The 14,677-nt window shown below is 28.1% G+C and overlaps 2 protein-coding genes across 2 annotated transcripts in view; one reads left to right on the top strand and one right to left on the bottom strand.

Moving 5' to 3' along the window:
• Positions 1 to 4,514: 4,514 nt before the first annotated feature.
• LOC100569367 (tripartite motif-containing protein 3) lies at positions 4,515 to 12,310 on the top strand. The gene is made up of 11 exons (XM_003246243.4): positions 4,515 to 5,718; positions 5,812 to 6,188; positions 8,879 to 9,070; positions 9,157 to 9,372; positions 9,477 to 9,732; positions 9,807 to 10,071; positions 10,141 to 10,306; positions 10,391 to 10,563; positions 10,626 to 10,785; positions 11,027 to 11,210; positions 11,293 to 12,310. The coding sequence occupies exons 1-11, from the start codon at positions 5,595 to 5,597 to the stop codon at positions 11,568 to 11,570; spliced, it is 2,391 nt and encodes a 796-aa protein (XP_003246291.1). The 5' UTR covers positions 4,515 to 5,594; the 3' UTR covers positions 11,571 to 12,310.
• The window catches only part of LOC100569279 (putative uncharacterized protein DDB_G0282499), a 32,749-nt gene continuing 30,260 nt past the window's right edge, over positions 12,189 to 14,677 (bottom strand). Inside the window, exon 13 of the mRNA XM_008187489.3 lies at positions 12,189 to 13,918. Within this exon, the coding sequence (XP_008185711.1) occupies positions 13,749 to 13,918 (170 nt within the window). The 3' untranslated portion in view covers positions 12,189 to 13,748. The remainder of the gene's footprint in view (positions 13,919 to 14,677) is intronic.

The following is a 14,677-nucleotide window of genomic DNA, read 5'->3' as shown; positions in this document are numbered from 1 at the left end:
TGTAACCTACTGTACAGCAGAGCGAAATCCACTTAGCCTCCTTTTTAGTTTTGTTTTCTGTAAATATTGATATTAAAAACATTTTTTAAGGGTCAATAAGTTTGAAAAGTGTATACAAGGTTTTTAAGTTTTTATAAAAGCAGTCCAATAACAAAAAGATACATTAGCACAATTTTTTTTGTAAACATTTTAAGTTCATATTTTGACAAAATTCATCAAAATCTCGAAAATTTTCAATTAAGATAAAGATTGAAAATTTAAAACAAGTTTACTCATAACTCATAAATACTTCTTAATGTAACCATAAAATCTAAAAATTATACAAGCACGGTATTTTTATATACGATATTATATACTTTAAGTTCAAATTAAGTGGCACGATGAAATAAGCCCACCAGCAGCTGCCAGCTGTATGTAAGTTGGCTATTGCCTGTTGGCATTGGTATGTGATAGTAACGTATGGTGTCATATTTTTTTAATTTAAAAAACTGTGTTAAAAAACTTGAACATTTTTAATACAAGGTTCCTCAATAGCAATTAAAAAATAATAGGGTAACAGCACCATTAAGTTAATAGAGCCAGACGCCAGTGAATGAACCATACATAACTTTTTTTTAGATACCTAGTAAGAATGTTCGTAGATTCTAATTTTTCAAATAAATAATACACATTTCATAAAATTGTAACAATTGAATAACTGACCACTGTAATATAACTATATTATGTTTAGACTTTAGAGTGATTATAATTCTTCATAAAAACAAGTAGGTACGTTGTTCATTCTGGGGCTTATTTGATTCTTTATTCTATCAGAATTATTATTAATATTTTATTTTTTTAATTCGTTATTTTAGTACAGACGGTGCTCAAGCACTAAATCTATAAAAAGAAATGTGTAAACCAGTAAATGAACAGCTGGTGTTTATTCATTGGATTTCATTAAAGTTCCGTGTTACCTATTATGCAATATATTTCCATCCAGTAAATAAACACTAATTTTATTTGGGAAAGTTTGCATTATCCTTATTTTATGTTTCGATTATAAAGATAGACATATTATTATCAAATGTTTGTATTTCCACTTTCTACAACATATAATTTTCTTTAGTATAAAAGTTTAATTTTTTTTAGATGTTTGAAGTTCAAATTGGGTTGATAACTGATATTAGATAATATTTTAAGCAATGTATAACAATTTTAATTATTTTGTTGTAAAAAATATTGTGGGGAATCGTGGGGACTTGAAACTTTTACGTATAATATTAGATTTCTCATACACATTCCACAATTACATTTTCAAAACATTTAGATTAATTTTAAGCTATAGGTATAAGATATTAATTTATTATACCACCAACTTATTCACACCGTTCTATGGTAAGGCTAGGTATTGACTCAAAAGTTAATAATAATAATAATAATAATAATCAATTGTATAAATATAATATAAATATATATATATATATTACATATACATTATAGTATTATACGGTATAATAAATAATTTATACCTACAAGTTACAACCTACTAATAATTACATGTTTTATACATTCTTTCATTATTTTATAATAATTAAATATTAATGATAGAGTAAATGCAATGTTTTCGGGAAAAATTAATTCAACTAACCGTACGGTTATACGTATTACACTAGGAAATAGTAAAAAAAAAATCACTACAATAAATACTACTTGGTAGTCAATAATAAAGGCTTACAGAACGGCTTCACTCAAAATTACCTTTCGGCTTTCGTATACAATGATTTATCATTGAATCAAATTTAACACATACATTTCACTTACAGTGACTTACTCAAAATTCAATAACGAGGTACACCTACTGTACCTATCTACTTCAGAGCTACACTAACTAGTCACTTTTATCCTTTTTTTAAATTTTGTAAATACCTACGAAATGTAAATTATAGATATGTCTATACGTATTAGAATTCTGCTTTGGAATTTGGAGTCAAGTCAATACCTAAATCATAAAATATGTGTCTCACATTCTAATCTATCTGAAGTCTGTTATCTAAAAACAATATTTATTTATGTGGGCCGATAAACGTCATTCATCACTCATCAGAGTATCAGACATTTTTAAACTAATATATTGCTTCTCGCGGTATGTAGACTATAATATAATTCACATTTAGATTAGAAAATATGTAGAATAGTAGATAACATTATAGCCACTGCAGCCTTTATAGTATTATAAGACGCAATTGCAGTAGTAATTGAGAAATGGAATATCAATCACGATTGTAGAATATATTATTTACTATACATTTTAATCGAGATTATTGCATTTAGGTATAGGTATTAGGTACCCTAATATAATATAACATTAGGTTATAACCCTCAGATTTAAAAAATATTATTTAACTACAATAAGTTTATTTATAATTTTATAATAATGATAATTTTTTTCTTTGATATAAATGAAAACGAGTCGGTAAGTTAGGCGCAGAGCTTGTAAACGTTATAATACGCCGTTATGATTATTATGTTATATTTGACAAAAAAACAATTGAAATTTGTAAACGTTATTTTAACGGAAAGCGATAATAAAAATAATTAAATATCGCAAAACAAAACATAACGATTGACAAAATATATTATATATCATTAAACAATTAAACCTAACGCAAACGTAATTTATAGAATATCATTAAATTAAAAATAAGGCATAACGTAATTTATAGAATATCATTGACCGAAAAATATATAACGGAGAACGAAATATTTTAAAATCTATTTATTTATAAGGTCTAGTGGTTTCGTAGAAACATTTATTTCACGCAAACAATTTAAGAATTGGTTATGTTATATTCTGTATCCGGGAATAACTACCCACATTAGTTATTATTTTTAAATTTAATATAGGTATTATAACACCATTTTAAATAATGATGAACGCAAAATTTGTACAACGTTTTAGTTCAAAATAACGATAAACGCAAAACTTGGATAACGTTTTAACAAGGTGTACTGATACACGTCCTTGCGTTTTGATTCTGTATAACGATAAACGCTTAAGTTGAAAAACATTAATTTAGTTCTAAATAACGATAAACTCAAAAATTGTGTAACATTTTAATTGTAAATAACATAAAACATAATTTTTTTTTCAAATGCAATCTTAGGCAGGTAGATAATACAAAGTTATTTAATATTTTTATCATTATAGAAATGATTGAATAAATGGTAATTCATAAAATAATTTAAGATATTATCTAGGTAGGTATTAGTTAATATTAATGTGAGTACTAAGTTTGATGTAAGTACTCAAAATGTTTAATAAAAAATAGATGTTGAAATCCAAAAAATGATCAGTATTCACTTTTATCATTATAAATGTCCATTCAACTATCAATATATTGTGATTATTTGTGTTGCAAGAGCGTTTATTGATTAACAATTTCAATAAAAAATCCGTAAAATATAGAGAGGCTCTTATTATATTGTACTTTAAAAGAGCATCAATGATCAATAGTTTATGTAATCGTGATGCAAATGCACTATGCACACTTTCGCACCACACGATAAAAAATTCTACGCAATTTAGTACCTTTTTTTCGTTTTGAACCGACGAACCGCAGTCCGCGGTAAAAGCTTTCACCTTACTTTCGCTATATAGTACCTATACCTATACAATACTATAATATATTTAGCATAAATTAACTTTAGCTACCCAGCATTTTTATTTGAATTTTTTTTAAGTTAAAAACGATGGTGCAAAAAAAAAAATGTTCGGAAATCATTTTATCATTATTTTATTTAAGCTTTCAAAGTTTGCGATTTTACGTTTACATGTTTATGCACAACACTGTACTTTACTATCACGCGCAGCGCCTATAACGAATTTTGATTTTTTTTGCACCATCGTTCATAACTCGTTTAATTAATACGTGTTTGAAAAAAAAAATTCCAAAAAAATGCTAATTAGCTAAAGTGAATTTGTTCCAAATATAAATTTTATTTTGTTTGTAATAATATATTATAATGTAATTACTTAGATACATAGTTTTTTTGTGTACGGTTTACAAAATAAACTCTAATTTTCTTGTACCTATATATTATATTATGTTATAAATGCTCTGGGGGATCTTTCCCTCTCACCCCTTTTAATATTACGCCCCTGCCTACTATGGGTACATAAATGTAATGAGCCCAATATACAAGAAAATATGTCGTTAATCGACTCGGTCAACGAGACGGCATCATAATATATACCACACCCCGAGAACTATCGAGTACATAAAAAAAATAAAACCTATTATTAGGTACACTATCTTTTAATTATTCGTAGTGTACAGATGCATTTTTTTTTATGCGACTTGGCGTGTGGTATATTATTATAATAATAGTGCAGCGCACCATAAATATAGCCATATAGGGATTGTGGCCACGGCACCGGCATATGCGCATTACCAATGGTGGTGTGGAGTGTGGACGGACCCACCACTTGTGCCCAGAAAGTTCTGGAGCGTTTCAAACGTTGTGTGCGTGTCCGAACGAAACTTTCTCGACGCTCTGCACCAGTGCGAACGGACGCGCGCGCTATTATTCGTGCGTTTCGTACTTTCGCACAACGTAATAAATAATATGTTTTAAGCGTATAAAAATATAATATTATAATACGCGCACTATAATATTGTACAGGCACTCGATTAATGATATCGATTAATACGTGCATGTAGGGTTTTACGTCGTGTGTGTTGCTGTTTGATTATGAGAATAACAGGTTTTTATTTTTAAAAATTGTATATATTATTATTACTGTTTTCTCCGTCACGCCGTTGAGCATTGATGAATCATGAATATTATCAATACTTAACGAGGAAAAACAAACTGTTCGGGTTGAACGAGTCCGATGTGCACATTCAGTCGTTCAGACGTCGCCATTATTATAACTATTATTAAGTCAATATAGTAATAGTCGGTTACGTCGTTTTGTGGATTCAATACCGGACGACGTGTTGCGGTGGCGCCTGGCTAGCAGACTCGAAAACAATCGATTTTCACGACAGTGTCGTAGTACGTTTTTCGTGCGCGTGTCGTTACCAAGCTTTTACGTAAATCGTATCGTCGACCGCGGCTCTTTTCCTTTCCAGTCGAATACCACCAGCGGCACCACGCTGACACGGCACCTGCGTCTCCCCTCGGACCACCTGCCTGCCAATCAGTCGTCCAGTCGTGTGTATAATATATTATTATTGTAGTGAAGACGTAAAAAGTGTTATCACGGGATCGCAATGGCAGCTGCTTGATGCCGCTGTAACAATAACAATGGATTGATGATAACGTTTTTTTTTTTTTTACGTTTATAATTTTATAATTCATTGCTTACGATAATAGAAACAAAAGACCTAACGGAATAAAAATCTCCGTCGCTACTAGCTAGTTGTCGGGGATCGATCGTTTGGAACCTTTGTTAGTTTTGATTTCTTATGCTAATTCACAAAAAGCAGCCGCCGTCGAGGCGGTTGATTTATGACTACAAACCTTGCAAATCGAATAATTTCGATACGTGCAATAATTTATTTTCGTAACGATGCATTGATTCTACTGGCCGTGTGGACTTCAGAAAAATGGTCACTGTCAATAGCAACAACAACAGCAGCAGCACCAGCAATTCAACACAATTAGTTGAAACAGTGTCAATCGATTATGACGACTTCAATGATGCCTTTTTGACCTGCGCAACTTGTCTGTGTGAGAATTTGTATACTTTGTTGTTTTGTTGTAAAAAAATATGTTATAAAATAAAAAAATTTTTATACTTTGTCATTTTAAATATTATTATAGGCGTATACGATGGAGTTGAACGTGCACCGAAACTCTTACCGTGCTCACATACAGTGTGTGTTCACTGTTTGACAAGGATTGCAGCAGCTGCTAACAATCGACGCACAACACAAGACTTGAACAATGGCCGAGGCAGTGGTAGTAATACTATACAATCTCAACAACAACAGGAATCTCAGACTGCTCAACAACAGCGGCAAACCTTTAGGTGTCCAATATGCAGGGAACTTATAGTCGTTCCTCAAAATGGTGGGGTCACAGCCCTCCCTCCATCATTTCTAGTCAATCAACTACTCGATTTGATATCTACTCATAGACGACGCACCTTAATACCAACATGTTGTGGGGGTGGTGTATTATCTTCACACATTAATCAGGTACTACAAATTTAAATTAAAGCCCAAAATTATATGCATATATTAATTATTATATGTCAAATATGAATATGCAAAAAAAAAAATTTTAAAGATGGTAACCATTCTGCTGTACATTAGGCGTTAAGCAGATATGCAATATTTTATCTAGATAATTATTCGAATAAATAGGTATGTATTCGAATAAAAAATTATTATTAAAATCTTTTTTTTATAATTATTTGTTTAAGAATTGATTTAAATAATTTAAAAACATTATTATTCGAATCATTCATTCTCAAACACAATACTAGAGTTCAAAATTTTATCTAGATAATTATTTAAATAAATATGTATTTAAATGATTTTTTTACAATTTTTTAAATACCTAATAACATTTTCAAATTATTCGAATACATTTTTATTTGAATAATTGTGAAAAAATCATCCAAATAATAATTTATTCAAATAAAATGTTATCTAAAAAATCATCTTAATAAAATTTAATTTGAAAAACGCTCTGCTCTGGTGTCAAGTGTACCTCGTCACTGTAATTTACATGTTAAAATTGAATTCAATGGTAAATGATTGCATACAAAAAACAATAATAATAGAAGACATTCTGTCAATTTGTATTTCTAAGTATATTTTATGTTTGGTATATTTATATTGCTAATAAAGTATTTTATTTTACTACCTATGAGTAGCATAGTCGGTTGAATTAATTTTTACCAAAGACACTACATTTAAAAATATCATTGTTGTGTATATGAAATATAATGGGCTATCTAGTGATATGCGCTGTACCGGAAACATTGCAAGGATGTGCAGTATGTGTACAGTTTTTGGTATTTAAATAATATTATTTTTGAAGTGGAAAATGTAAAAGTGGGTTTAATGACAAATTAAATAATATTTAAAGTTATTATAAACAGGTTGTTATAATATTATCAACAGTTTTTTGCGGTCTTCTCGTTATTTATCACTTATTATTTAAAATGTATGCTTTTAAATGTTGTTTTTTAAAAAAACTATTAATAATTAGAATAAAATTATTAAAATATTTTTGCCATGTCCCTAAAAAAGATGTAGAATTTGACACACAAATTTCACCATGGTTCAATAAGATACCTGTAATAGCTGTTTATTATTTTTATAAATAATAAATAATTTATATTAATAAAAATAATAAATGCTATTATTATATGATATTCATAGAGTAATATAGAGAAGACTATTAAGAGTTGCACCACACATATTTTTGTACAATTTTTAGCCTTAGAGTTCTCTACAAACTTTCTATCCTTAGAGTATGTTTATTAAATACTATTATTGTAAACAAGTGGTACAGCGCATACAACATTTGTCCCGTGACCGCTAGTAAATCTAAATCTGCGATAGAGCACAGAATATATGATAGCCATATAATAATCAATAATATACGTTAAAAGTTTCAAGTACCAACTTATAATATTTTTCAATAACAACAAAATAACTAAAATTGTTATCTATTCTTAAATATCTAATTTCGTCCATACTTGAACTAAAAATGTCTTTTAAAAATTTGTGTTAATATATTTTTAGATGTTTTGGTAACAGTTTGAACTACTTATGAGGAACCTTGTACTACATTTTCAATATAATACAAGCTATTTGCATCTATTAAAATTTAACATATACATTTTTAACTACATATAATTTGCAAATTTTATTGATTTTGTCAAAATATGAACTTTAAATGCTTATAAAAAAAATTGTGACTTTAATATTTTTAAATAACTATAAAAACATCATAAAGAGAATCCTTGTATTTTCAAGTTTTTTGATTTGTTGAAAATATAGAAATGTATGAAATAAGTAAATACGTATTACTTATAGAATTACCAACCAAAAGATTTATTTGAAGGAAAGTATATTTTGTGTCTACTAGAAGTAGTTTTAAGATAGAATAAGAATTTATTTCTAGTATTGAATGATCAGAGTTTAAAATTCAAACATTCAATAATTTCAAACAATTAATCTGATTATGGAGTTATTTAAATACAAATTTAAAATTAATTAATTCAAATTTTGTATTAAACGAAATAATCTGGACGTGAGTTATATACGTAGTATATTTTAATTTTAACGTGAGTTATGAGTATTTTAAAATTGTAAATTTTTTATACATCTTAAAATACTTGTAACTAAAAAGCATATGAGGTTACCTAGATAATAATCTTATCTTTAGATTTTATAAGAGGTAAATTCACTCTAATTTTTAAATTAACGGAGCTACACGTGTTCTGCTGAGCGTACAATTTTCTATGTTACGCACTTGTAAGACGGAGACAACACATGCAGGTATCACGTCCTCTTAAGAAACTGCTTACATAGTCATATCGTTAATGGTCGTTAATAATCGAATTTACAGTATATTTAAAAATCTTAAATTGTTATTACCTATTTTTAAGTTTGTTAATTTATTTCTCATTAAATGTGTATATTAAGTATATTATATATTTATGAACTAATATGCAATATATATGAAAATAAACAAAATAAAATTTGGCATGATATGAAACGTTGACATTTTAAACAGTTATGCAAACTTCATAACTACACAATATAAATAAACACCACTTATATAATTCCGGGCTGGTCTACTTATAACTTATAATATCAGAACCAGAAATATTATTAATGTATTGTTTTATTTTTTCCATATTTACTAGGAATTGCTGTATTGTGAAACATGTGATCAAGTATTTTGCTCGGTTTGTACTAAACACGAGACAGCAATAGGCGGAGGCACCCTTATTTCATCTAAATCTCCACCATTGGTTCATACAATCATACCAGTATCTGTAGCTATGAAACGTACATCTGAAATAATGTTGTATAAAGCTAATGAATGTGTTTCAAAAGTATGTGTCCCTGATATTTATGTGTTATACAAATGTTGGTGGTATACATATTAATTTAAATGAATTGTAATTCATTTAAATTATAGTTGAACTGTTCGAGGGATGGAGTATGTGCTGAACTAGAACGTTTAGATACTGCTCGTAATGAATGTTTATCTACTTTGGATGATACATTTAGTGATCTGATGAACATTATAGAAGTCCGTAAACAACAATTGCAACAACAAATACATAAGGCATGTGATGCAAAAAATAGAATTTTGAGTCAACAACTCTCAGCTATTGATACTGAAAAAACTAAAGTATGTATAAAACCAATGTAATTATTGATATTACATAGCATTGGTTGTGTTGTCGTCCATTAGTCATTATAATATGTTAATAACATTATTTCATTTATGTCTAGGTTATGGATGAATGTGGCAATGTCAATCAATTATTGGACGTACAATCCATTAATCAACGGATACAAATTTTAAATGATCGTTTGCAAAAACCTACAGGCGGTATTGAAGAACCACGTGAAAATGCTTTTATTGCCTTGGATTTGGATCTAACAGCAATAAAAAATGTTGTAAATAATGCTATTGGACAAATGGGTTGTGTACGCACTACAACTACTTGTCCTGGTAATTGTACACTGAATGTGGCTGAATCAAATGGTAATGTTGCTTAAATCAAATATCAGCTTAATAACAATTGTCTATAGGTATAAAAAAAATCTTTGTATTTTTAGGAGAAAATTTGTTGATACCTCGCTTAGTTGATACACAGGTTGCTACTTTAACAGCTGTTGACTATGATGGGAATCGACGCAATTTGGGTGGTGATCCAGTAACTATAAAATTAATTGGACCTTTGGATGACACACAACAAGAAATGGGTCCAAACAATTTAGGGAATCAACACCAATATAATAATACCAGTGATGATGGAGTGCGTATTATTGATCATAAAAATGGCCAATACACAATCCGTCTGTGTTTATCTAATTGTGGCAGGTATATTAAAATTGGAATTATAAAGAAAAAACAATTTATTAATTTGACTTTTGTTTTTATGTATTTTAGATATAAACTTCTTGTTTATGTGCTTGGTAGACCTGTAGCATGTAATGGTAATACTGGACATATTGACTTTTCTATAATAAAAAGTATTGACCCTATATGCCAATATAGTAGAGGACCTTCAATGCAACAGCCTGTTGCAATTGCTGTAGATCACAATTCCGCTAGGGTAAGATACCAAAAAATTAAGTAGAATATGATATAACAGGTAATAATATGCATCTCATTAAAATGTTGTATTTATAATTTCTAGGTGTATGTTTTAGATACTGGAAATTGTCGCATAAGAGTGCTTGATACTCACTTAAATTATATATGTGATGTACAAAACATTGAAGCTATGCGAGGTCGTTCTTCAACTGGTATTGGTTTATTGAGTGATGATACATTAGTTACAGTTAATTGGCGTACAAACACAGTGACTCAGTAATAATTCCATAATTCGAAAATATATATCTATTTATTCATGATTACAAAAACTTTTTTAGAATGACTTTAGATGGTGAAACAGTTAAGTCGTGGACACATTCGAGTATGATTGAGCCTATGTGTGTTGCTGTGGACAGAATTTATGACCATGTATTGATAGGGGATTCTTCATGTAACATACATGCATTTAAAGCAGCAACAGGACAACATCTATTTACAGTAAGGATCAAACAAATGTGATGATAAATCAAACACTTATATTTTTCATACATGTTATTGAGTTAATGTATTTTTTTAAACTCTTATCTTCTCTATATATACCATAACAACTAATACCTGTAGTATTTGATTTTTAACCTTTAATATTGTATTTCAAAATTTAAGTACACAATATTTGCTAGAAAATTTTATGGGTGACCCAACAGATTACACATATTTATTATTATAATTTTATTTATAGATAAATAATAAGAAAAGTAATGGGAAATCGGCTGAATGTGTTGGTACTTTTATGGCGATTGGGCCACATTCACAGATAATTGTAATTTCTGGTATAACTACAACTGGATGTCGCTGTTTAGATATATATTCATGCAAAGGCACTTATGAGCGGTCAATTACAGTTATGACAACAACAGATAAATGTAAGTAGCTTATAAAAGTATTAATAATTCTTTCTTTAAATGTTCTTACTTCTAAGTAATACATGTTTTCAATTTTTAATAGCCACACATTTATATAGCTCATTGGCTACTTGTAATAATTTTATACTGGCTACTAGACGCCACTATAACTCATACGTAATTGACTTGATTGATATGGAAACTGAAAAATTAGTGAATACTGTTGATTCCAATGGCTGCAAATTGCGTCGTCCAGCTGGCATGGTAGCATTTTCCGAACTTCAAGATTCTGTTATCGATGATAGTCAACAATGCTCATCGTATTATTTATTGGTGACTGATGTGGCAGCTGATAGCGTAAAAAAATATCAATTTTTTTAACTAGTATTAGTCTACTACTTATTAAACAAAAAAATACTCGTCTACTTAATTATGTATTAAAACTTATTAAGTTATAAGTCTAAAATAATTATATGTGTTGAATATTCTTCTCTCTTCATATTTGTGTACTATGTTTTGTATAGTTAAGTCATTCTGTTTTAAAAAAATATGCCATGTTTTTAAAATTAATAGTTAACATATGTTTAGAGAGGTTAATATTTAATGATCCTATTAAATTTATTCAAAAGCTAAAAGCTCAATTGTATTTAATGTGTCTAATTAAATATTAAGGCTATTATTGAAAAATGTTTATAATGTATGTATAACATTTATTGGTTATGAATTTTGCTGGTTTTATATATTGACCTTTATGTGCAAAGATTTATGCCACATTTTAAAATTATACCAACCATTTCATATAAGTCAGAATGATTGTACTAAATGCTATAAATATGTATTCTGTTGTTCATATTCTAGTCATATGTATTTGTTTTATTCTTTACTATACTATAAGGTAAATAATGTATCCAGAGTTTAAAATACCACTACTTAGTGTAAATATTTATATTAGACTTATTGTGTAATCATGTATGTTTGTATTAAGAAAAAAATCATAAATAATGTGGTTATCTTATAGTTTATTTAATGATGATATTATAACACATCGAATTACTTATCATAACACTAACTTAGAAAAATACACGTTTTAATGTCAAATAAAGAAGAACAACTAAAGAACATTTATAATTTTTTTTTTATTAATATTAATTTACTACCTCATTTACATCAATTATTTCGATTTTAATACTTAACAGTCTTGACACAAGATGAAATAATCGAGGCGGTTAAAATACAAAAAAAACTATCTCATTTTAATAGGGTAAGTATACACACATATACATTTACAGACACACACATATACAATTACAGACACACACATACACATATACAGTTACACGCACATACTAATATGTGGACATTTACAATACTGCTTATACATAGTAAAAATAGTATACAAATATAAATTAAATATTTGTTATAAGGCATGTTATGAGAAAATAAATAGGTATTAACTGTAAGTTATTTTTCAATGGTTAAGAGACCAAATATTTTTTTCAGTATATTCCTTAAAGTTTATTAAGACAAATAATGTTTAATTTTTATAATTATTAAAACCATATGCATTAATGCAATTAGAAGTATGGAAGAACTGGCTTTAAGGAATGTTTTTATAGCCTCCTTTAAAATTATTATGTAAATTCAGTGTACAGTAATAATATCTAGTTTCCTGGTTATGGTACTGAAGACTGAAGCTGCAGCTTTGACTAGATGTATATTGCAATATTATTGTAGTACATGACAATATTTAATTATTATCATTTTTAAGTCAAACACATTTTATAATATACTGTTTGGTTGTACAAACACGAAATATTTGACACATATTATATTCAAATTTTGTTTGTTATTGGTTGTAATAGGTTCTAAATGTGGGTACTTTTTAAAATGACTTTTCCTGCTATTTTTAAAAGACCTAGTATTTTGTTAACAGTCTATCATTGGTAACTTTGACTCTTGATAAAAAAGTTAATTTCATACTTCGACATGCATTATATACTTTATAATTAAGTGATTACACTTAAAGCTTAATTTAAGCTTATATTGTTGTCACCAAAATATAAATTAGTTTTTAAACTTAACCATATTGTACACTAACATTATTTACACATATTAAATAGGTACTAATTATTATTATTATTTCATAAAAAATATTTTATTTCTTCTTAGTATTTGGGATATAGTTATAGTTTTCTTTTAAAACTACTTATGAAAATCCAAACATAATATTAAAAGTTATAAATTAAAATCTATTAATATTATTTAATATTAATTATAATTAGACACTTAAAACAACTAAAAAAATGATGAAAAAAGTTAAACATGTTATTTTTTAAAATGTGTTCTCCCATATTTGGTCTTTTAACCACTAATTATTCTTATGAATCGATGGGTGTTGTGAATGAATAAAGAAAATAATTCTGCCGGTACAGATTTTGCGTAAAAAAAGAAAAGGCAAAAGAGATATGGACATGACCAGATGCTACTTCGTGATTGTCGGAAAAACTGGGTATGTTTCATTATTTTGATACAACGTAAATTTTATAAATTATACAGTGATTAGTAACCACTTGTATTGTTATGAGATTTTGTGCCAGTCATATGGGCCGGACCGCTGCCATTTATAGTGCGAACCGTGTTCTTCAACGCCTGACGTTTATTGCAAAACCAAATGCGTATCACTTCACGTTCGTAGCCCAATCTGTGTGCCAGTCCAGTGATTTCAGATCCTGAAAACGAAAAGGTATTTGTACTAATAACACAATATTCAATATACTATGAACTAAGTAGAAAAAAATAATGTATTTATAATACCTATTTTATTCTATATAGCTTTTTCAAGTTAGGTATATAAAATAATTTTACGAATTTCTTGAAAAAAATTAGGCACTACCACCTACCTAATTAATGTCTGAACACTGAACGTCCTTAAAAAAATGTATATTATTTTAATTTTTACATTGTAAGTCGTATGTGCTATACATTTTAACTGCAATTAAATTTATCCAGGTACTAGATAGGCGTACACCATTTTTGTGTGGACAAATTATATCAGTTATGTTGATAGGTTTTATTTGAGTGTAAGTGCATTATAGGTACCTACCTTAGTACCTATTCGCTATTCTGGTAGGTAAGAGGTACCTATTTCATAATAGGTACACTAGTCCACTATAAAAGACACACTCGAAATAATTAAAAAGTGTATTTTTTTTCTTGGGAAGGTAATGACTGCAGTGTTTAAGCATTAATACATAATGAGATATAATTAAACATGTTCGTGTGATGGTCTTTATATTATAATAATACCTACTATTTTTTTTTAAGTACATGTATACCATTAAATCAGTGTCAAAATTATGGGTATTTAGTATTTTAATTTTTTTAATTGGCTCTAAATATGAATTACAAGTAGATTCCTACCAACCTATTGTTAACAATGGATATTTATATTTCAATTTATAATGATATTAACAAGTAGGTTAACTTAT

Source organism: Acyrthosiphon pisum, chromosome X (assembly GCF_005508785.2).
Source record: "Acyrthosiphon pisum isolate AL4f chromosome X, pea_aphid_22Mar2018_4r6ur, whole genome shotgun sequence".
In the NCBI taxonomy this organism is placed as follows: domain Eukaryota; kingdom Metazoa; phylum Arthropoda; class Insecta; order Hemiptera; family Aphididae; genus Acyrthosiphon; species Acyrthosiphon pisum.
This window is presented reverse-complemented; position numbering and strand designations above follow the sequence as displayed.

Coding starts and splice junctions, on each gene's coding strand:
- LOC100569367 (XM_003246243.4), top strand. CDS start 5,595: ATGGTCACTGTCAATAGCAACAACAACAGCAGCAGCACCAGCAATTCA. Junction 9,733..9,806: donor GAATGTGGCTGAATCAAATG/GTAATGTTGCTT, acceptor TTGTATTTTTAG/GAGAAAATTTGTTGATACCT. Junction 10,072..10,140: donor TGTTTATCTAATTGTGGCAG/GTATATTAAAAT, acceptor TATGTATTTTAG/ATATAAACTTCTTGTTTATG.